A 24,381-nucleotide genomic window follows, 5' to 3' on the forward strand; every position below is an offset into this window, starting at 1 on the left:
CAGTCATCAACTGTTTAAGTGTTCAATTATCAATAAGCCGAAGTCTGTGGAAGGCCATAATGGCCCTGCTTTAAGTGGTTCACTGCTCCCGCAGCTCACCATGCTGTCTCTGCCTCCGCTGCCATCTTGGATCTCCTAAATTTTTTTATCAGCAGACAAACATATCTTGAGTTTAGAAAAGAATTCTCAATTGCTTCATGCTAATACAAAAGTTGGATAGTGAAGAATAAATGCAGAAGAATTACATAGAATATTGAATACTGGGAAAGACTATTGACTATATCACAGGTTATCTAAAGAGCCCCAAACCATAAAGATTGTAAGAGACAAAATAGGAGCAAGCTTAGAAGGCTTGCCCGGCATATTAAAAAGGCTGACAAATACAGCCAGAAAGAAACAAGCAGAAGAGGATAAAAATGATAAAATGGGACCTTTTGAAGATCAAATCCCTGGGCACATCAAAAAGTTTTCCAACAGAGTGAAAAGAAAACCTACTGTGGGAAAAAAATTTTAGAAATACCGTGTTAGACAAGAGTATCATAACAAAAGTTTACAGAATATTACAGAGCCTCCACAAGAAAAAGACTGATAACCCAATTACAAAACAGCCAGAGAGATGGCAAGACTTTTCACAGAGGAAGACTTTTGGATGGCCAACCAACATAGGAAGAAATACTCAAAATCACTAGCAATAAGAGAGATGCAAATAAAAACCACAATGAGATACCATCTCACTCCAGTAGCAGTGGCAAAGTTTAATAGACAGCAAATAATAAATGTTGGGAGAGGATGTGGAGAGATAGGAACTCTTATACACTCTTGGTGGGATTGTAAAATGGTACAACTGCTATGGAAGGCAGTTTGGCTTTTCCTAAAAAAGCCAAACATAAAAATTCCATATGACCCAATTATTCCAGTGCTTGGAATATACGCCAAGAAAATCAGAACTGAGACACAAATGGAAATTTGTACACCAATGTTCATAGCAGCATTATTCGCCACTGCAAGAATGTGGAAAAAGCCCAAATGTCAACCACAAACAAATAGATTGTGAAATAGTGGCATTGTGGTACATTCATACAATGGAATAGTACTGAGTATGGAGGAGCAATTATTTTGAAAATTACTACTTAACTTTGAAGGGACCGGAGAGCATTATGCTAAGTGAAGTAACTCAGTCCCATAAGGACAAATACTGTCTAAGACCATTATTGTTGGTAAGATGATCCCAGAAGGGTAAGCGTGGAAGAGTGAGCATGGTCCTGGGAGAAATTACACAGTCACACAATTTGATGATTGGGGGAGGGATGGGTAGAGGAAATGGAAAAGATCTGGTGGGGATCTGGAAAGAGATGGCAAATCACTTTTTTTAGTGTTGACTAATTTTATAAAATATAATGAATGGAGTGAGTGTATGAAACACAGTGTGAATGAAGATAGTGTGAAAAACAATGTATGTGAACTTTGTTAGTAAACTGGTATAAAATAAAAATTTATTAAAAAAATGATTAGTATGGATTTCACCTCAACATAAAGCAAAAGTCCTCACAATCAGAATAAAACAGCTATCAGATAAATGGAGAAAAGATTGAAGTTTTCAAGGATTAAATTTTACTTAGATTCATAATGAATATCCATGGAATCAGTAGTCACAAAATCAAATGTTATATTGCTTTGGGAAAATCTGCTGCAAAGGAAGTTTTTATTGTGCTAAAGAGCCAGAATGTCTTTCTGTGCAGACAAAAGTGTGCCTGATGTAAACCATGGAATTTTCCATTGCTTCATATTCAAGTGAATGTGGGCCAAGGAATAAAGAAGACTAAAGAATTTGATACTTTGAATTGCTGTGCTGAATATACCTTGGGCTTCCATCAGAATAAACAGATCTGTCCTGGAATAAGTACAGCTACCATGCTCCTTATAAGCATGTATTGTGAGAATTGGTCTCATATACTCTGGGCATTTTATCAGTTTGGTTCAGTCTCTGAAGGAAGACATGATGCTTAGAAATGTATAGAGTCAGTGGAAAAAAAGGTCCTTAATGAGACGGACTCAAAACATGACTGCAGCAATGTGTTTGAGAAAAGCAGAGATTATATAGATGCTGCAGGAATGGGCAGGGATTCGTTCTGTAAGAAGCAGGGATGCTGTCAGTTAGATATAACTCAACAGCATCTAACAACAGCAATATTGTAAGGCTCAAAGATGAGCTATAAAGTTGTGTTTAGTTCCGGGTTCAAAGGGTTACTGAGGGCTATAGTCTCAGGAATTCCAGCAGTCTCTGTGAGACCAGTCAGCATGGTCATATTTGTGATATTGTTGTTGCTTCACATTTTCCTTCCACTCTGTTCAGGATTCTCTACTGTCTTCTATTTTAGAGCAGTTAGCACCACCCAGTTCTAGTCTCAGAGAATAGGAGCTGAAGTTCACACAGTCCTTTGGATTAATTGTTTCTATAAGTCTTTGATTTTTATTTACTCTTATTTATTCCAGAAAGGGAGAGAGCAATAGTTGCAACTTTGATGGTCTCTGGCAAGCTTTTGAGACCTGAGGCTACTTGCCAAGTAAGCTGTGGAACATTGTTTTCTTACACTACATTATGCAATTGACTTTGATGTCCTCTGAGGGTCCAATTCTGAGGTTTTAGGACCAGCAATTCATTTCTTCAAGGTGTTTGGTTATGATGAAGATGTTTACTCAGAGAACTCTGTGAATATTTACTGAAGAAAGTTATAAAGTTGCTAGTATTAAGAGCTTATTCCCCACCCCAAAAGTGGAAGCAGTGATTCTGAGCCTCTCTTTAGGCTTCTTTTCTTAGCTACCTGAATGGTAGCTCCCCAAAAGACGTGTTCATGTTCTAAGCCTCAGACCTTGTGATGTGACTTGGAAAAATGACCTTTGATAATATAATTAAAGGTCTTGACAGGAGACCATGCTGGATAGGCGCTGAATTCAATGTCAGTATCCTTGTGACGGGGGAAAGGGGAGAGCAGGGTCCTGCACTATCTTCAAGTTTGTTGGTGTGTTTGAGTCCACTGTTGTGGCTCTTATGGGTTTCGCCATCTTACTGAGGGAATCTATTGTTTTTGCTGACTCTCTTCTTTATTAAACACAAATTCTTTTCCTAGAAATTGGTCTTTCCTGATAATGTGTGCAAAGCAAGCAAATAGGAGTCTTGCCATCCTCACTTCTAAGGAATATTCTAGTTGCCTTTCTTCCAAGGGATATATATTCTAGTTGTATTTCCTCTGATTTGCTGTGTCTTTTGGAAGTCCATGGTTTATTCAATATTCTTCATCAATACCACAGTTGAATCTGTTGTTTCCTTTTTACTAACTTTCCCAAGTATATACAACTGAAAAGACCATTGGCTTAGGTGTACCTTGGTGATCACAGCTATACCTTTGCTTTTAAAAACTACAGTGGTCCTTTGCAACAGATCTGTCAAAAGACGAATTGGATTGGGGAAATCTACTGCCCGGGACCTTGCCAGAGTACTGAAGAGCAATGATGCCAGTATGGAGACTAAGGTGCACCTGATCCAGGCTGTGGTGTTCTTATTACTTGCTATGTATCAGGTATGCATAGAAATGAGATTGATTACATCTGCGGAAAAAAACACTGGAAAAGCTCAATATCAGCTGTGAAAACTAGGTCAGGAGCTGATTGTGGAACAGACCACCAACTACTCATATGCAAGTTCAAGCTGAAGCTGAGGAAAATTAAACCAAATCCACAGGAGCCAAAAATGACTTTGATTTCATCCCACCTGAATTTCAGAATCATCTCAGGAACAGGTTTGAGGCCTTGAACACTAATGAGCAAAGACCAGATGAGTTGTGGGAGGAGGAAGAAAAGACCAAAATGGATGTCAGAAGAAACTCTGAAGATTGCACTGGAGCGTAGAGAAGCCAAAGCACAGGAAGAATTCAAGATACTAAAGAGCTGAACAGAAGATTCCAAAGGGCAGCACGGAATGACAAAGAAAATATTACAATGAAATGTGCGAGGAGCTAGAGTCGGAAAATCAAAATGGCCGGACTCGTTCAGCATTTCTTAAGCTAAAGGAACGGAAGAACAAATTCAAATCTAGAGTTGCTATAATCAAGGATGCTTTAGACAGAATATTAAATGATCCAGGAAGTATTAAAAGAAGATGGAAAGAATATACTGAGTCATTGTATAGAAAGGAATTGGCAGACACAGAAGAATTTAATGAAATAACATTTGAGCAAGAGCCTATGGTGATGAAGGAAGAAGTTCAAGCTGCTTTGAAGGAAATGGCAAAAAATAAGGCCCCAGGAATAGATGGTATACCAACTGACATATTTCAGCTAACAGATGCTGCCCTGGATGTACTCACCAAGTTGTGCCAAGAAATCTGGAGAACAACCACTTGGCCAACTGACTGGAAGAGATGTATATTTGGTAGGAGAATTGAGTAATTTGAGTTGTGGTGATGAAGAAGAGTATTGAATATACCACAGACTACTTGGAGGACAGACAGGTTTATCCTGGAGAGGGTGAAAACAGGCTGCTCTTTGGAGTCAAAGATTCTGAAGCTCCATCGCACATACTTTGGACTTGTTTCAAGGAGGGACCCATCCTTGGAGAGGTTCATCATGCTTGAGAAGGTGAAGGTACAGCGCAGGAGAGAAGTCCTTGGATGAGATGGATTGACTCAGTGACTGGGATAATGGGTATGGGTGTGTCAGAGATAATGAGGTTGGGTCAGGACAGAGCAGAGTTCAGAGATGTTGTACATAGGGTGGCTAAGAGTTGCAAATGACTTGATGGAACTAACAACAACAATATATGACATTATGCTTTTATAAAACATTTTAAGTGAAACTCCTGCCAGATCAATCTCCAAACTAAGGGTCCTTCATCCCACAAGCAAGAATGACAGAGAGACCAAACTTGCCACACAAAAAGAAAGCATTTATTTAAAGAAAGAGTAACTTTGGGCAGGGTAGTTACCATGTTACCACCTAGAAGGTGCTATTTCACCACAGGCCACTCCCTGGATTTTCTAGTAATTGACCTTCATACTTGAAGGATTAACTTCTCTCTCACAATCATTTTAACTACTCATGAAAATGTGTAAAGTACTTCATGCCTTCATTTCTCTCCATTTCAGAAAGCGAATTTTTAATTTGACCATCTCTATTAAATTAGTACTTAGGAGACATGTATGCTCCTTTTTCTAAAGAATACTCCGTTTCAATTGGAACTTTAAGTGTCTACATCCATAAGCAAACTCTAGTCCAGAGTAAACCTCCAGATTGAACCCATTTATACTAGTTCCTAAGTGTAGTGTCTGGTTGGGTTCTGGTCAGCTCATCCCTAGCTATGGGCACCAGCTGTAAACTGCTCCACACATCTTCCTGAATTTCAGACCAGCTGGCACTTTTACTCTTTGCAGAAATCCTCATGACTTCTTAGACATTATACCAATAACCAGTCTTCCATAGCGCGTGTGTATGCTAAGTCAATGTATGATAATAGAAATGCCCAAACTCATCCCATCTCTTCATTACTTAGTCCTCCCTCTCCCACTCACGTAAGAGACCCAGGTGCTCACCATGAGCACGCATCTCAGGCTGCACAATTACCACCTCCTTTAACTTCTGGCCTTGTAAAGGTACTCTTGAGGGGCACTGGCTTTACTCATCCCAGCACCCTGGAAGATAGCATGCTCCAATCTGAAATATCTTCTCCATTGTGCTTTCAAGATTGCTGCATTTCACTAGGGCAAACTCCTTTTAAGCATATCCAATTAAGTACTGGCCAAAGGTAGAATCATATTGCGAATCAGTAGTAATTTCTAGCACATATTTTATATCACTGCATATAAGAAACATTCAATATCTATGAAATACATTCAGATAAATACACAAACCATAAGACATAACACTTTGAGAAATAACAAAAGTAACCATCTTAGTTGTGCTTTCCACATTTCTAGTTTCTTCTTCTCATAAGGCTCTATAGTTCTTCATCACTTCTGCTGCTGCCGCCACCGCCATCACCACTGCTGCTAGTCTCAGTCCCTGTCCGTCTCAGGCAGGAATCCCCAGCCCAGCTGGATGTGCTTCTTCTCCATTCTTAATGAAAACAAGATTCCTGTCTTCTGTCTCTAGACTTGCAAGACTAGCCTCATTAGTAATAAAAAGGGAATCAGGTACGCATTGTCCGTTTCCAGGACTGAGGTTCCTAGGATACCAGGCATCAATTAAGGCAATACAGCGCTGGTTACAGGTCTTCCTTGTTCTACTAACTCCAGGCCACCCCACAACTGTTAAATGCTTGGTACTGCTGGGTACTTTATACATGTTGACTTACTTAAGCTCCTACAGCAACCCTATGACTCTTTTACAGATGGGAAAACAAAGCTAAGAGAAGGAAACTGACCTGCCAAGAGACATATAAGAAGCAGGTGGGAGCCAAGATACCAAATGTGCCTGATTCCTAAAATCTCGTGTTCTCTCTTCTAAATCGGTCCAGTGGATGAAAAATTCCGTTTAGAAAGGGGAAAAGGCAAATACAAAACCTGAAGAGTGATTTCTGTATCATTTATTAGAGAAGAAACTGGTACAAAAGCTCTCAGAATGTCTTAAACTTCAACAAAACAATTCATGATTATCTCAGTGTTCCACAAGTCACGGTCGGTTTGCTCTAGGAACTCACAGTACCTGTCTGAGTGTGTGCCTATTAAAAAACAACGCAATGCAGTCAAGCGCAGGAGTTGAAAGAGCTTTAGACTAAGGATTCTTGACTCACAGAGGAAGTTCTCACAGCGGATCAGAGAAACCTTTTGGAAGAAGCAGCCCTCCAGAACTGAGATCTGATGAATGAGTAAACATTTGCCAGAAAGGTAGGAGTAACAAAAGCTTTGGAGGGACAAGACAAGCCATGCGTAGAGGTTAAGTACACAGGCATACCTTGCGTCCGTAGTCGTAACGTACTAGTTAGTGGCATGTGAAGGGAGGCGTGGACTTGTTCGTGGAGGAGCTCATGGGACAACCGACAGGTCTTTGATCTCGTTGTATCCTGTGTGGTGCCTCGCTGTTGAACCAAAAGCATCCCTTTTCAACACCTGTACACTGACCAGTACATATCTGAACAGCCAGCTCCTATAGAATCTCCACCCGCCACTGGAAGCCTGTTACCATGGCAACTAGGTCAGGGCGGAAGTGGCTCCCAAGACCGACTCTCACTAATCAGGTGACTCGCCTGCCTTTCGCACGTGACACCGGAGCTCACACTCGCTCACTACCTAATCAGACTCCACCCCTCTTCCTTTCAGTAACAATTGACAGCGACCTAGAGCAATGATCCTTAAGGTCCCATCGGTAGGCTCCTCCCTCTGGTAATAAAGGAACCAATTAGATAGAGAACAGAAGAAGCAACGCCCCAGATTTCACCCCAGTTTGACAGACGCAATTTAGGCCATCCTCGGGTTTCTCCGCCCCCAGCCTAACCGGCCGGCGATGGATGACAATTTTGCCCAATAGTACGCCTGTTAGATGTTGTTTGTGCCCGCCCCCACAAGAGTTGAGCCAATCAGCATGCCAGGTCTCGGCGGGGCTGGTGGGGGTTGCACTGCGGTAATATGGCTCTTCCTTAGCCAGCGGCGGCGGCGGTGGTGTCCAGTTGTCGGGTAGAGCGGTCCTACCTTTCGGGTGGCGGGGTTTCTAGGCTGTAGAGACTCGGAGGGTCGTGGCTAGAAGGTGTTGGCGGATGCCGGAGGAGCGGCGACTCCGCCGCTTGGCGGCCCCTGGGTCAAGATGAGCGGCTCAGCGTCGGTCGGGGCCCCTATTCCTCCGCTACCCCCGGGCCCGGCCACCGCGCTGCCTCCCGGTTCTGGCGCGCGAGCTCTGCATGTGGAGCTGCCGTCTCAGCAGGTAAGCCCGCGGGATCGCGGCTGTCTGGCGAGAGTGGGAGAAGGCCGGATGAAGAGCCCCTGTGGCACCAGTCTGATCGCATGCAACCCCTGAGACCCAGAGCAGTGACTGAGGAGAACTTAGGAATGAGGAAGCTTGACAGGAGAGTTTCTAAGGGGAGGGCATTCAGTGATGGTGAGCCTCTCTTTGGAAGATCTCCGTGAGAAGAAATCCGGTTACTGGAGCTGGACAGAATAGGAAGGGACCCAGCTAAACTCCCTAGGGGATCCGGCCTGAGTCCGTCTTTCTCTTTTGAGAGCTGGGGATTCCCTTGCGTAGATCTGCCTCCTTACTGCTCCTGCGAAGAGACGTGGGGAAGCCCGGCTGCACCTTGGGAGACTGAGAAAGAGCTTTTCTTTTCTCTCCTCATCCTTCACACCACCCTTAGGAAGAAGCTAGTTGGCATTTAACTACGGCAGAGTATAAGCGTGTCTAGCATTTACTTTTACTCTCTATTTTGAATTTATACCCTCAGCTTTTCAAGAGAAATGTGTTTGGGACTTAGAGATTTTCTTCTTAATTCTCATAACCCACCAAGGAACGCATTTTAACAATTTGGGGAAATCTTTTTCTGCCCATTCTCTTCAATGAAAATTTGTAGAGCTAGTATTTGATGTATTTACTTGTGTCTTCTGTTATTTACCAAAGAATTTTAAAGGCATCTTGGGACCACCTTGTACTGGGATAGTAAAGAGGGAATGCTGAGTTTGGGAAGCTGATAAAAATCTTCTCTTTCTCACACGTGCATGAGAAGATTTTTTCTGCTCTTATCCCTTACCCTCGCTTTGTCAGAGTAGACTTTGTATTAAAGAATGGTAAAGAGAATCCTTTGAATCCCTTCTGTCTTCCTTTTTCCAAGAAGAGAACCAAAGAAAATCCGTCAGTTTCTGAGACTTTCTCGTGACTGAAATGTACAAGATCCTCAAACAGGGATGAGCTCTTTTAGATCACAGATTTCTGGGAGATTTTTATTATCTCCATTTTGTAGTTGAGGAAAGGGAGATTCACTTGTAAAATCACTTGTCCAAAGCTTTACAGTTAATCCTTGAGGGAACTGATTTTCTGAAAACCAGAAGTCTGACTCCCCAGCCGGTTAGGGGTTGTTTTGCTTGAAACGTGAGTAACCTTTTCTCGGCTACCTTAATACAGAACCATTCCTGTCTTCCTTCCTGGCCTGTGGTACTGAAGGAAGGATTCACATGGAAGAGAGTAGAGATTAGGGGAGAGGATGGGAAGGAAATGGATGGGTTTTGAATATGGGAAAGTAGAGGAGAGGGCAAAGGAAAATGAAGAGCTGGAGATAACAGCAGCAGTTCTGGCTGTTGAGTTGGTAGGTACCCTAGAATGAATTTTCAACTCATAGCTAACCCCAAGTGGCAGTGGAACTGCTCCGTAGGATTTTCTTTCTTATATACTTTATAGGAACAGATTTACAGGTCCTCTCCGTCATTGCCCATGGATGGGTTTGAACCATCAGCTTTTATGGTTAGCTCCTGGCCACTTAAACCATTCTGTCATTGAGTTAAGTGAGCCAGATTGTTTGCCGGAACAAGACTTTTTGTGTTATTTTGAGTTTCAGAAAAGGATGTAAAAATGTAGGATAATATGAGGCTTCTTGGTTTTGTGGTGCTATTAGAAAGGAATTTTGTGGAGAATTGTACATGCTGTGAGGTTGTAGGAGAGGATGGAAGCCTAACTAGGGAGACTGGTCTGTGGCATTGTTAATGTATTTTTTTTTTTTATACATGGGGCTATATTCTGAGGGATCATGAGAGAGGCACTACTTTGCATATCTGGAGAAATCTTAAGGAGTTGAGGATCAAGGGATTTAGTTTGGGGGGCTTTTTAGAACATGTGGAATTTGGAAAGGGAAAATATGGCTTATTTCATAGAGATTGTTCTCTGAAAACAGTTTACACTTTAACCATGGGGGAAGTAATCCCAGACAACCGTCCATGGAATAAGTGGCACTGCATTTGTTAGTGTTTGTCAGATATTTGGATGGTTGCCGAGGGGCTTAAATGTACAGCTGAGTGTTGTATCAGTGCTGAGTGTGGGATTTGAAGCTTTCCGGGGGTGTCATCCTTCTTGAGTTCTTGGAAGGCAGCCCACCTAACAACACTTTTGTTTTGGCAGTTGACATGAATCAAGTGTTCTGGGTGAAAATGCTCAGGTTTTTAGCATTAAAATATGTAACATTTAAAAAGTGAATGTTTTTGTCAGAGTATTATCTGTATACAATAAAGTCAGTGACCCTTAGTATACAGCTCGATGAGTTACCATAAGGAGAACTTGCTTATGTAATTACTACCCAGATTAAGAAATATGGAATGTATAACAATGAAAGAACTTTTTTCCCCAAAGAAAAAAAGCGAACTGAGGGGGAAGGGGGCAGGGAGGAAAATGTGCAACAATGAGTGAATGGAAATTCAAGTTCTTTATAAACTTTTATAAAATCTAAAAAGAAATATGGAATGATTAGCATCCTAGAAGGACCCTGTTATGCAACCTTCCAGCACCACCTCTATTTTTTTTCCTATTCTTGAAGTTTGTATACATCAAATCATACAAGATGTACTCTGAGAGTCATAGTTCATATGTGTATATAAAAATGTCTTTTTCTGGAATTCATTGTCCTTTTTTGCTATGGCTTTTGTGATTCTTCAAAGGTTTAGTTAAATGGGAAAATCAATTAACTTTCTTAAATAATATCCTGAAAATAGTATTAATTTAAAAGAGCACCGTATTAGTTGGCAAGATATCACTGTTCCTAAACATATTAAGCTTGTTGATTTGGGATTTTTAAGATAAAGTTGATCATCTCAAGGCATGGCCTCAGTTTTCCCTGGTGTACTTTTTAAGGAGGGTTTCTCAGTCATAGCACTCTTGGATAATTTCTTGTTGGAAAGGGGAGCTGCTATACTGTGTATTGATTATAAGATGTTAAGCTGAGTTCTTCAGTCAGTGTTTGAAGTACCTTGCCTTTTTTTTCAACTGAGTTGAAGAATTGTCATCCCTATCTGTTATATGTGTTTTCTGTTGCTGGACTATATAAAGAAGAATGTGGCATCAGGTTTGGAGGAAGATGCATCAACAATGTGTGTTATGCAATGACACAAACTTTCTTGCTGAAAGTGTAAAGGACTTGAAACAATTACTGCAGAAGAGAAAAGACTACAGCTTTCAGGATGGGCTACATCCCAACATCAAGACAACAGAATCCCCACCACTGGATCAGCATTGTGATAGATGGAGAAAAGACTGAAGTTGTCAATAGTTTCCTTTGTCTTGGATCCATAATCAATACCTGTGGTAACAGCAATCAAATAATTTTAAAAAAAAAGCAACGTTACACTGGGAAAATCGCTGTCATGGATCTCTCCCAAAGTGCTAAAGAGTAATGATGTCGATTTAAAGACTAAGGTGTGTTTGATCTAAGCCATGTCTTTTCAGTTACTCCTTATGCATCTGAGAGTTAGACAGTGACTAAGGATGATTGAAGAAGCATCTATGCTTTTGAGTTGCAATGTTTTTTTTTTTCTGGACTTCCAAAAGAACAAACAAGTCTATCTTGAAGGAAGTGCAACCAGAGAGCAAATAGAGGCAATGGTAAAATTTTATCTCACATACTTTGGGCATGTTGTCAGGAGGACACCAGTCTTTAGGAAAAGACGTCATGCTGGGAGAGGTGGAGGGTCAGAGAAAGACAGGAAGACCCTCAAGAAGATGGAATGATACAGTGACTGTACAGTGGGCTTACCATTAGATGGTATGGATGGTACAAGATAGGACAAGGTTCAGATCTGTTGTTCTTAGGGTCGCTATCAATTGTAGGCTGCTTGATGGCCCTTAACAACAACAAGGAGCTGTCCTCAATCTGCTCGATAACAGCAGCACTCCTCCCCTTCCCCTTCCAGTCCTGACGATCAGAAATGACTCGTCTTACGATCGGAAATGACTCTTGTTACTAGGTGCCTTCAAATCTACTCTGAATCATAGCAGTCCTGTGTACAGCAGAACGCAGAATGAAATCCTACCTCATCTTGTGCTATTGTTGTTTTTCAGTGCCACTGAGGTGAGTACCACTCATAGCAAACTTACGAACAACAGATCTGAGCCCTGTCATATCTTGCTCCAGTCTTACCATCCCTAACACACTTGATCCTATTGTTGTAGACACTTTTACAGTCCATCTTGTTGAGAGTTTTGTTACTTTCGTGACCTTCCACTTTCCCAAGCATGATGTTTCTTTCTAAGGAGGAGCATCTCCTAACAACATCAGTTCAGATCTGTTGTTTACTATGAGTGATGCTTGACTTAATGGCCTGACAACAACAGCATGTCCAAAGTACATGAGATGAAGCTTTGCCATCCTTGCTTCCAAGGACCACTCTGATTGTACTTTTTTCCAAGACACATGTGTCTTTTTCCTTTGGCGATTCACGGATAGTCAGCCCTCTTCTCTGATGCCACAACTCAGAGACATCAGTTCTTTTCCTGTCACCCCTATTCATTACCCAACCCTCAGATGCTTAGCAGGTGATTGGAAAGATTACGACTTGAATTACGCACAGTTTAGTCTTTGAACCACCCTCTTGTCCTGAAGACACTGCCAGATGTCCCTAAATGAAAAAAAAACAAAAAACAAAAAACAAAAACAAACCAAAAAAACCCCAAAATCCATTGCTGTCTTAATGGAACTTGACTGCCTCCAGTCTTCTGTGGAGTAACTAGTAGATTTGAACTGTCAAACTTTTGGTAAGCAACCCAACACATAACTCACTACATATATCATCAGGTCTCTTTTTAGAGTCCTTATTTTAAAGGAGATTTTCATTTTTAGATAGAAAGTGTCCCTGCTGGAATATGTTCATTTGTTCTGATCCTCATGAGGTCCTGTTGAATCTGAAAGTGTTAATGTGTAAGATACTAATTTAACATATCCCCTGCTGTCAAGTCCATTCTTACTCACACATGTCACCATTAATTCCAAAAAAGTATTGCCTTTCTCCCAGCTGTCTTCAGAAAAAGACTGTAGTTTGTGCTCATATAAAACAAAACTGATTTTGTTTGTGCTTCAATAAAGCCCACATAACTATGGATAAGACCTAACTTGTTCAGTCAACATATCAAAAAACTTTTTAGGGGAAATGGCATAATTGCCGAATCTTTATATATGTGAATGCTAGCGGTAGATAATTTCAGCTGTTGAATTGTGTCAAATGAGTTGCTGTTGTTGAGGTGGGTTGACATGGTGACTGCTGCAATGGGCTCTTGTATGTCAGGAAATGTAGGGATGGCACAGGATAGAACAGGGTTCAGATTTCTTTTATTATTATTATTTTTTTGTGTGTGCGTACCATCAAATCAGATCTGACTGGTATAGGAGGAGATTGTCCCTCCTTCTCCAGCAGAGCATTTGATATATTCGAACCGCGCATCTCTGAGATTGCAGTGCAGCTTCTTGCCACTAGGCCACCAGAGCTCCCGGTTCAGATCTTTTGTTCCTAGGATCACAATGAGTTGTACTCGAATCAGTGGCACTTAAAACAACTCAAATGAGACTACTATGTAATCTTTACCTTTTAGTTCTGAATAACTGTTTTTTTCTTACTGTAATTTTAATGAAAGTTTACAGAAAAGTTGAATTTTAATTGTGGCACATTTACCTCCCTCCCCCACCTTCCTGCTCCCCTAGTTCACTTTTTAAAAAAAAAACACTCGTTTGTTGTTGCACAATTTTTTCCCACCCCCTCTTTTTTTCCTCCCCCAGTCCACTTGCAATGCACCTCTTATTATGACTGTTTTTATAAATATAATAACTATTCTTTAAGCTTGGAATTGCCACTGACACATCTTGAAGCTGATTCTTTTTGCCTTTTAATTTTTAGCTGACGTTTCTAAGTAGTGAATATAAATTTGTCTGAAGATTAAATTCCTCCACACTCATAGATTTCATAATCTAGGTTGGGTTTGGTTTTTTTTTGTATGTGTTGTTTTTGTGTGTGTGTGGTTCTGGCATTTAATCCTTAAAAGCTTGAAAGCATTTCTTTCTTCTCTAGAAGTTTCCTTGATTGGTTAAAACCCAAGAACGTGTCTCTGGTACTTGGAGCTTTGGGGGCCTTTCCGTGATTGTGTAGGTACCCTTTTTGGGGATCACAGATTCCTTTAGGAATGCAATAAAAGCTGTGGACTCTTCCTTAGAAAGTACCCTTAAGTACATACACAGCTTTATTTTTAAAATTATACTTGTTTATTTACAAAATTCCAATACACTATTTTCCAAACCAGAGTCTTCCAAGTACATACACAATTGTGCATACATATTTGGGTTTCCTGAAGTATAAATGGAAGAACCTCAGTTAAAGATTACTGTTGTTTCAGTCACCATTGAGGTGATTCTGACTCACTGTAACCTCATTTGTGCAGTGTTGTTGTTATATGTTGTTGAGTCAGGACTGACCCTCCAACAGCTTTTTTCATGGGCTTTTAGCTGCTTGGGAGTTGATTGCTCATCATTCTCCTGCACAGCAGCTGGTGGATTCAAACCACATGTCTTTGGATTGGCAGCAAAACTCCTTACCATTAGACCCCGAGAGCTCCTTTGTGCAGAGAAGAACTGCTCAATAGGATTCCAATTAGCTGCTCAATTGCAAACAAATTGCCAGGCCAGGCTCCTGAGGTTTCGCTGAATGCGTTTGAACTACCAGCCTTCTGGCCAACAGTTGTTTGCTTCACTGTTTGTGTCTTCTAGGGACTTCTGACCTGACTAGCTCTCTTTAAAAAGAAAGAAATACTTCAATTTATTTTTATTTCTTGGACAGCAAATACACACACGACACACACACACACACACACACACACACACGCACACACACGACACTTTGCGTAATAATGTTTCTTTGTGTTTAATTAATTAGTCACCAATTGATAGACTTTGGATCATACACTCTTTTTCTCTGTTACACTGTTTCAATAAGACTTAGATACAGGTATCTTTGCACCCTTTCATGTATAGTTCTATAGGGTAGAAATCAAAAGACAAATTGCATAGAGAAAGTCTGCTGTCAGTGACTTCTTCAGAATACTGAAGAGCAACAGTGTCAGTCTAGAGATTTAAGGTCCAAGCCATAGTCTTTACAATTACTTGTATTGTATTGAGATGTATTGACTCAGTGAATGGGTGTAAGCGGGTCAGAGACAATGAGATTGGCTGAAGATAGGGCAGGGTTCAGAGCTGTTTTACATAGGGTCCACTTGAGGTCACATAACAACAACTATAGGGTAGATTTTACACATGAATCATTCAGTCAAAAGATAGTTTTTAAAACAACAATCCCACCACAAAGTATAACAGGGTGTATAACTTTTTTTTTTTGGTGGTTTTTAAAATTTGTGTTGTTTAAATAGTTCTGTTTTATTATCTTTGCTTAATGTCTAGACTTTATGCAGAATGTTGGATCCCATTTACCCTGTAAGTGTGAATTTTTTGCAGAGGTTTAATTTATGTTTTTGTCTTTTTTTTTTTTTTAAATTTTTTCCTTTGGTTTAAGTTCTTGGTATTAACTTTATAATTATTTGATCATACTTTTCATTGATTGAGAAACGTTCTTTCTGGCCCCCCAATCCTCTTTAGCAGAGTGGCCTGTATTAGGGCCCTTGTGATGTGCTGTGGAGTTGGAACCAATTCATAGCTGACCCTCTCGTGGGTTTTCAGAGGCAGTGAATCATAGGGGAAGAGAGTGCCCATCCTCCTGTGGAGCAGCAGGTGGCTTTGAACCATGTGCCTTTGGTTTGGCAGTGAAGTGTCTTACCACTAGGGCTTTTTTTTTTTAGGCTGTGCGTTGCTTGGAAGGAGATTGCTCATCTCTTTTCATTGGAGTTGCTGGTAGATTCAGACCTTCAGAGGGGTGCTGCCTTCGAATAAACAGTACAACTCTCTGTGTTGTACACAGAGCTCCATGCTATTCACTTAAGTCTACATATATTAATATTTTTTTATTTTTACTTACTGTCCTTTTTGTCTTCCAGATTCCCATCTAGGATAGCCCATATATTAAATTGTTATGTCTCCTTAAACACCTCTTTCTGTTATTCTTTGTCGGACTGTCTTTATTTAAGTTGGCCTTGACAGGCTAGATATGTTGGAGGGTGCCTCTTTTGGGATTTGTCTAATGTTTTGCCTCAGATTGGATTGTGGGTTTTCAGGAGATAAACTAAAGAGGTAAAGTGTCATTTTTATCACATTTTATCAAGCGTCTCTATTATGAATTTATCCTTATTGGTGTTAACTTAGAGGCATCAGCATCTTAAAATCATCATTTTTATGTGACAAAATGTCATCCATAATATTGAAAGACCTTTTTGGTTGCCTTTTCGTTGTATGAAAATGTCTAGCTTCTCATTTGAAAGCAAAAACTATGTTCTTATTTAATGTTTAATATTTCTGTTCAAGGTTGCCATTCAGTGTGGCAAAAACAAATTCAGAAGTGAAACTGACTGGAAATAGAGCAAGAGCAGAATTGAAACTATTCAGTTTCGTCTGAAGTGTGAGGAAAGTGGAAAAAAAAAAGTTAAGTTTTTGTAATTTCTAAATATGTATTTTTTTATGAGTCGCAAGCGACTCGACGGCACATAACAACAAACAACATGTTTATTTTCACCTGTCAGAAATATGACTTCTGGAATGAAATATTTTTATTTTTAATGTACTAAATATGGATTAATGACAAGATGGAGGTGTTTTAGAAAACAGACAAAACTAAGAGGAGTTGAAACATTTTAGGTTTTATACTTTGTTTTAGGCTTAACAGCATGGGTAATATGTCAGATTCCATGAGTTAAATTTCTTATAATGCTTTATTTATTAGAAATTGCATTCTTAGATTTTTGGGGGTAAAGGAACACATACTCTCTGAAGTTCTTATCACAAAACTGTCTTCTCTTTCTGTCTTATTTGAAGATGGAAACTTGAGTTTTGAATCAGAGTTTTCTAGACACAAATCTGAAGTAAGTCCTCAGGAGCAACACTGTTTACCTCACTATAGACTTTATCTTTCTGTTGATTCTGGATCTCAGAGATTTATTTATTTTTTTCTTTTCAATCTCATAGATTTGTGAGGAGGTTTTGTTCTGGAGAAGATTGCTTATCCTTCTCCAGAGTAGCTGGTGGGAATGTCTATCTGTGTTTCATTGACTATGCAAAGCCATTTTTGACTGCATGGATCACAACATATTATGGCTAATCTTGAGAAGAATGGAAATCTCAGAACACTATATTGTGCTCATATAAAAACTAAACTTGGACCAGGAAGCAGTAGTCAGAACAGAGAGGGGAAGCACAGCATGGTTCAAAATCAGGAAAGGTGTATGCCAGGGATGCATTCTGTCTCCATACTTTTTCAGTCTATATCCAGAACAGATCTTCGAGGAGGGGCTCCATGAGGAGAAATGTGGCATTAGGATTGGAGGAAGACTCATCAACAACCTGCGTTGTGCAGATGACACACCTTGCTTGCTGAAACTAAGGAGGACCTTAGACATTTTCTGCAGAAGGTCAGAGACTAAAGTCGTCAATATGGATTGAAACTCAATCAAGAAAACAAAGATTCTCATCACTGGACCAACAGACAGCATCATGATAGAGAGGAGACTGAAATTGTTAATGATTTTAATTTACTTGTTTCCATGATCAACACTCTTAGCACCAGCAGTCAGGAAATCAAAAGACAAATTACATTGGGAAAAATCTGCTGTCCAATCTGGAGAAAACTCTCTAGAGTACTGAAGAGCAATGATGACAGTCTAGAGACTATCCATGATCTTACCAGTTACTTGCTGAACTTCAGAGAGCTGGACAGTGATTAAAGATGATAGAAAAAGAATCAGTACCACTAAGTTGTGCTGGAGAAGAGTATTGAACATACCATGGACTGCTAAGAGAACCAACAGGTCTGTCCTGAAGAGGGTGAAACTGAGCCGTTTGGAGGCAAGAATTTTGAAACTCTATCTCACATACTTTGGACATGTTGCCAGAAGAGTTCAGTCCTTGGAGAAGGATATCTTGCTTGGAAGGGTGGAGGGCCAGCACAAGAGAGGAAGACCCTTGGTGAGATGGATTGACTGTCACTGGTGTGCTGGAGACAGTGTAATTGGCTCAGGATAGGCCAGGGTTCAGAGCTGTTGAACATAAGGTTGCTATGAGTTGCAGATGACTTGGTGGTACATAACAACAACATATATCCTGGAAATGGTGCAGTCAGTGTTCCTTGGAGGTAAGCATGACCAAACTTCATCTTTCATACTTTGGACATGTAGCTTAGACAAGGCTACTTCTTGGAAAGGGACATCATACTGGAAAGATGGAGGGTCAGCAAAGGAGAAGACGACCCCCAATGGTATGGCTTAACACTGTATCTTCAGCAATGGGTTCTAATGTCTCAGAGATGATGAGGATGGCACAGGATAGGGCAGGTACCAAATGGTTGTTCATAGGGCTACTGTGAGGCACCTAACAACAACATGCATTGCCATCCCAGAGGCAGGAGGTTCGAATCCACCAGCTGCTCCAAGGGAGAAAGATGGGCAATTTCTTCTGGGCATTTTACAGCCTGTGAAAACCACTGGAGGGTCAGCTATGAGATTGGTTCTAACTTAACAACAACGTGAATTTAGTAGGTCCATATGGAGGGCCTCTCCGTTCCACCTTATGACAGAGGCGTGACCAGAAGCTGAGTCTCATAAAGTTTGCCACTGTGCTGGACTGGGTTGTGTGTGTTGAGAACATGTTGCTTAACTTATCTCTGTGGTTTTTATACTAAATCCCACAGCTTTGGGGGGATTTTAGGCCACAGTTAAAATGGGAGAGAAGGTGGTATTTTAAACTTCTCTTTATAGCAGTGCAGTCAGCCTGGCCCTCTAGGTGCCCACACTCCCTTTAATAATGTGAATGAAGTGAAACTTTGGAATGCCCCCTGCAGTTTAAGTGATCAGCCTGCCTGTTTGGTTCTTAGGTGCTTCCCATGCCTTTCATTTTAAAATTACTGTGTTTTTTAAAAAGCTCATTTTCTCTCTGATCTGAAATAGTAACCATCTGGTGATTGTGGGTTTTTTGATGGCAGAACTTTTATTCTGTGTAATATTTGGCACTAAGTGCCATAGATTCTAGTCAGCAATAATGTTAGACATTTTTACTTATTCTTTGCAAAAACTCTTGCATAGCTTGCTTTTTGGTTAAGAGGCTGAGGCAAGATAACAGACAAGTCATGCCAGAGTTGACCAGTTGGTCCCAGCACCTAGCAGTCTCTAAGTTTGCCTGCCTTCCACCCCATTATGGTTTTTGAACTGTACTGAATATCCCATGGACAGTAAAAAGAACAAACAGGTATGGGTTGGAGAAAGTGCAGCCAGACTGCTCCTTAGAGGCAAGGATGGTAAAGCTTCAGCTCACATATTTTGGGGATGTTGTTAGGAGAGGCTGTTCCGTGGACCCTTAAAAAATGGATTGACATAGTGGATGTAGCAATGGCTTTAGGTATGTCAGAGATGATGGAGATGGCACAGGATTTGACAGGGTTCAAGGCTGTTGTTCATAGGTTCCTAGGAGTTGTAACAGCACTTAACAATAACAACAACAAAAAAATTAAAAAAAAAATTCAGTCAGACTATTCTGTAAATCAGGAGAAGGATGGGCAGTATCCTCCAATGAGTTTAACAGCCTCTGAAAACCCAGATGAGGGTCAGCTATGGGTCGGTTTTGACTCATTGGTACACACCACCACCACCAAGATTCTTTAAATAATGAGAAAAACCTGGACGCTGAAACTGGCAGTTACCTTTAGCTTTTGTTAGTGGATTCCTAGGTAGGAAAAAAGAGAAAGCCTGTATGCCAGAATTATATAAAAGTGAAAGTGGGAATTGGCCTTTTATACTTCTTTTTATCCCAGGAAAACTTTGTGGTCTTCAGCATGACTGTCCTGTATGTGACTAGGGGTTTAACGTTGAACTCTGTAAGTAGTTTGTGTCAGTGTGCGCAAGTTAGGATTTTTAGTTTGTGTCAGTGTGCTCAAGTTAGAATTTTAAGTCCAGAAGTAAAGGAAACAGTCACATTTGAAACAGTCTTGCTTCCTTCCTTCATGCTACTCACGCCTTTCAGAGGATATGAATTATTTCCTTCCACAATTCCAATCATACTTTTCCTGAGAGCAGCTAGTCTAGGAAAATAAAACTTATTTTAATATAAAAGGAAAATAGTTTTATTTGGCATTATGAAAAGAAATCTTCAACCTTGAGTACTTATAATGAATAGAAGAATGTTGTAGGGAAAATAGGTACTGCTTTTGTGCACTAAAATGTTAATGGTTAGGTTTATAAGAAGCATCCACACCAGGAAAGCATTTTAATTTTCTGAAAACAGATCACAAAGCAAAGCAGCCTGTAGACTGTGAGGCATTCATTATAGGTGTAGGATTTTTTACAGGCCGGACTTGTTTTCTTGATTTGACTTAAGAGACTTTTTCTACATGGGAACTGTTTATTATTGAGTATTAATATAAAAATAAAGAGCAACTGTCCAAGTGTCCTGAAGTGAGTTGGTGACTGAGTGGCTAATTTACACATTTTAATCATTAGGCTGATTATACGATGGAAAATGCAGTAGAATTTCAGGATCTCTTAATTACACATTTGCTGCATTGAAAAAAATATACAAGCTAAGCTGTTTTAAAACTGTGAACTGGTATAACTGAAAGACTTTCTCAACTATGACCTATTTTGTTAGATTTCTTAAAGTTTATCTCAAAAAACACCCCATTTATTCAGCATTCCACAAATAAGAGTGTTTATAAATACCTGCAGTAGTCTAAGTACGGGAGATAAAACAGTCATCAAGATAAAGCTCCTGACCTTGTGAACTCTAGTGGGTGAGCTGGACCAGGGCTTAGTTTAGCAAACCTTTTCTGTAAAGGACCAGAGAGTAAATAACATTTTATGCTCTTCCAGGCCTATGGTCTCCACTGCAGCTGCTCAGCTCAGCCGCAGTTCTAAAGCAGAACAAGACAATATATAAACAAATGCATGTGGTTGTATGACAATAAAGTATTATTTATGTGCATTGAAATTTGAATTTCATACTATCTTGACGTCTTGAAGAACTCATTTTCTTTTTATCACTATTGAAACATGCAAAGTCACTTTTAATTTGCCGGCTGTACAAAAGTAGGCAGTGGGTCTGCACTGGCCTATGGGTTACAGTTTGCCGACCTTTGATAGACTGTAAACAGGAAATAATAATGTAAATTCAAGTAGTGATGAGTACTGAAGTGGGGGGGGAGTAGTGCTCATTTTTATAGATGATGTATTGTTCCAAGGAACTGTGACTTCTGGGGCTGGTTAAATATAATTGTTTGGTTGCAGAGACCTCTTGAAAAAATTTAGGAAACCTCATACTAGTTTAAATGAAATAAATGTTATCTGTTTCTGCAAGTCAGCTCAGCCTTTGCAAGGCGTTGGGTTTAGGATTGAGTATTAATATGAAATATTTTTCCCATTTATGAGTTTATAGAATTCTTCTACCATGGACCATATCATGGGATTAGCTTTTCCGAGATTTCCTCTTTGAGAACAGGAAGCCACCCTAATCAGCCAGCCATAGGGTAAGCTAAAATAGGCTTTGAAAATGCCACAAAAATCTGGGAAAATATTATGTCCTTAACTCACAAGATAGCTCCTAAGTGTTTCCTCAGAGCTATTTAATGCCTTCATTTTAGAATTTATTCCATCAAATTGTTTTCAGGTTTTAAAAGACCAGATGATTAGAAGAAAATAAGTTGAAATAGCAAGAAAAGATTCTTCTATGGGCAGCCAGGCTGACAGCTCTGATAATCAGAGAAACGTTTTCAAAGCAGATGGAGTTTCTTACAGAGACCTTTTAATGAAATAATTTTCTTTTTTTAAAAAACTTTTATTTTTTATTATTGTGTGTGTTTGTGTGTGTGTGTGTGTACCGTCAAATCGGATCTGACTGGTACAGGAGGAGATTGCCCTTCCTTCTCTGGCAGAGCATCTGGTGGATTTGAACTGCATATCTCTGGGATTGCAGTGCAGCTTCTTGCCACTAGGCCACCAGAGCTCCCCTTTAATGAAATAATTTTCTAATAACATAATTATGCGATAACTAAAAACTCAAACTTGCTGCGATCAAGCTGTATACTCATACTGCGGCTCCACTGGGTTTCCACGTCTGTACGTCATAAGGGGAGAATACTGCCTCTCTCCCTGTTGAGCTGATGGTGGATTTGAACCACCGGACCATTGATTGTATGGCCTTTTTGGTTAGCAACTCAACACACTATGGACTATGCCACCAGTGCTCCTTTATGTGATGTGTTGTGTTGTGTGCTGTCGAGTCAGAACCAGCTCTGGTGGGTTTTCAGAGGCAATGGATCTCATAGGAAGGTTATTGCCCATCATTCTCCCATGGGGCAGCTCTTCAATTTGAACTTTGAACCTTTGGATTGGCAACCCAACTCCATACCTCTAAGCTACCAGAGCTCCCTTCATGTGATATAGTACAGGTAATTATTATTTACCCTGATGGTGTTCTTGTTGTTATGTACTGTAGGGTAGAACTGATGCATAGCTGACCCTCTAGCAAGCTTTTAGAGGCAGTGAATCCCATGGGAGGATATTGCTCATCTTTATCCTGCAGAGCAGTTGGTGATTTGAACCGTGCACCTTTGAGTTGGCAGTGAAACTCCTTCCCACTAAGCCATCGGCGCGCTCTTCATGTGATTTGGTACAGATAATTATTATTTACCCAGATGATATAGTGTATAGCAAATTGGGTTGCTAACTGAAAGGTTTTCGGTGCTAATCCACAAGCTGGGCTTCAGAAGCAAGATGGTCATTGTCCTCCTGTACGTATTTATGGCCTTGGAAACCTAATGGAAACTCGATGGAGGGTTGCAATGAAGAGGACCAATTCAACACCAGTGGATTATTGTGCGTGACATTCAACAACAACAATTCTCTTTAATAATATAGCAAAATGTATAGTTCATTTTAAAAAAAGTTGTGTCAAAACAAAATAAAGTTTCCTTTAAAAAAATTGAAAATTTAATGTATTGGTATTAAATTTCTGTTGCATTCCAAATACTGCACTACACTTTAATGTACCTCTTCAAGTTCTTTCATTGTTGGACTATAAAAATATCTTTGAATATGCCTTTTCAGTTTCTTAAATGCAAATAATTCTTCCTTTAACATGATGTGGTAGAAAGACTTATAAGACTGGTTCTGGTAACGAAGGTAGCTTTGGGAAAATCACTTTGTTCTGGTCTTCAAGTCCTTGTGCTATGAGAAATGGAGTTACATTTTAACCTCTTTGTTAAACTATGACCCCATGGACTCTAAGCTAGTCTCCTTACTTTTTGTCCTCGTTTTCTCCTACAAATACTGTATTTACTTACCTCTATCTAACAACATCATTCGTTCAGTTGTTTAGTGTTTTTATTTCTTGCTGTATATCCACTACCACGTCTGCCAAGGAGATGAATTCCAGAACCTGAATGCTTAGGTTTAAATTCTGGTCTCCCTCATTCATAGCTGGGCAACCTGGAAGCACCTTAATCACTTTATGCCTCAGAGAGGTGTAGGTTAAATGGATATAACAACTGTTGTTATGTGCTCTATCTTGAGCCAGTCTCACTGTCTTTGACACATTTACCCTCATTACCTCAGTTACTGTGTCAATCAGTTTCCTCTAGGGTCTTCTACACTGACCCTTCACCCTTCCAAGCATGATGTCCTTCTCCAAGGAATGGCCCCTCCTGGCAACATGCCCTAAATATGTGAGACAGACCTCAGAATCCTTGCCTCCAAGGATCAGCTTGGTTTCTCCCTCTCTGGGACAGACTTGTTTTCTGCTTTTCTCCATCACCACAACTCAAAGCCATTGATTCTTCTTCTGTCAGCCTTAATCATCGTCCAGCTCTGGGATGTATAGCAAGCACTTGAGAAGACCATGGCTTGGATCAGCATGCCTTAGTCTCTAAATTGACATCGTTGTTCTTCAGCACTCTGGAGAGATCCTTCACAGCAGATTTTCCCAGTTCAATCAGTCTTTTGATTTCCTGACTGCAGGTACCAAGAATGTTAGGTTCTCAGGGAGCTCTGGTGGCAAGACGCTACACTGCAATCCCAGAGGTGGTGGTGGTGTTGTTATGTGCCATCGAGTCATTTGCGACTCATAGCGACCCTATGTACAACAGCCCTAAACCGTGCTCTATCCTGTGCCAGTCTCATTGCCCCTGACACACCCATCCCGAGTACCCCAGTCACTGAATCAATCCACCTCATAGAGGGTCTTCCCCTGCTGCGCTGTCCCTCTACTCTACCCAGCATGATGTCCTTCTCCAAAGACCTGTCTCTCCTTACA

The 24,381-nt window shown here is 40.3% G+C and overlaps 1 protein-coding gene across 1 annotated transcript in view; it reads left to right on the top strand.

Moving 5' to 3' along the window:
- Window positions 1-7,587: 7,587 nt before the first annotated feature.
- UVRAG (UV radiation resistance associated) overlaps window positions 7,588-24,381 on the top strand; it is a 349,759-nt gene continuing 332,965 nt past the window's right edge. Inside the window, exon 1 of the mRNA XM_006882863.1 lies at window positions 7,588-7,907. Coding sequence (XP_006882925.1) covers window positions 7,791-7,907 — 117 coding nt within the window. The 5' untranslated portion in view covers window positions 7,588-7,790. The remainder of the gene's footprint in view (window positions 7,908-24,381) is intronic.

The sequence above is a fragment of the Elephantulus edwardii genome, unplaced genomic scaffold, assembly GCF_000299155.1.
Source record: "Elephantulus edwardii isolate Elephantulus edwardi_28Jun2011 unplaced genomic scaffold, EleEdw1.0 scaffold00025, whole genome shotgun sequence".
Taxonomy (NCBI): Eukaryota; Metazoa; Chordata; class Mammalia; order Macroscelidea; family Macroscelididae; genus Elephantulus; species Elephantulus edwardii.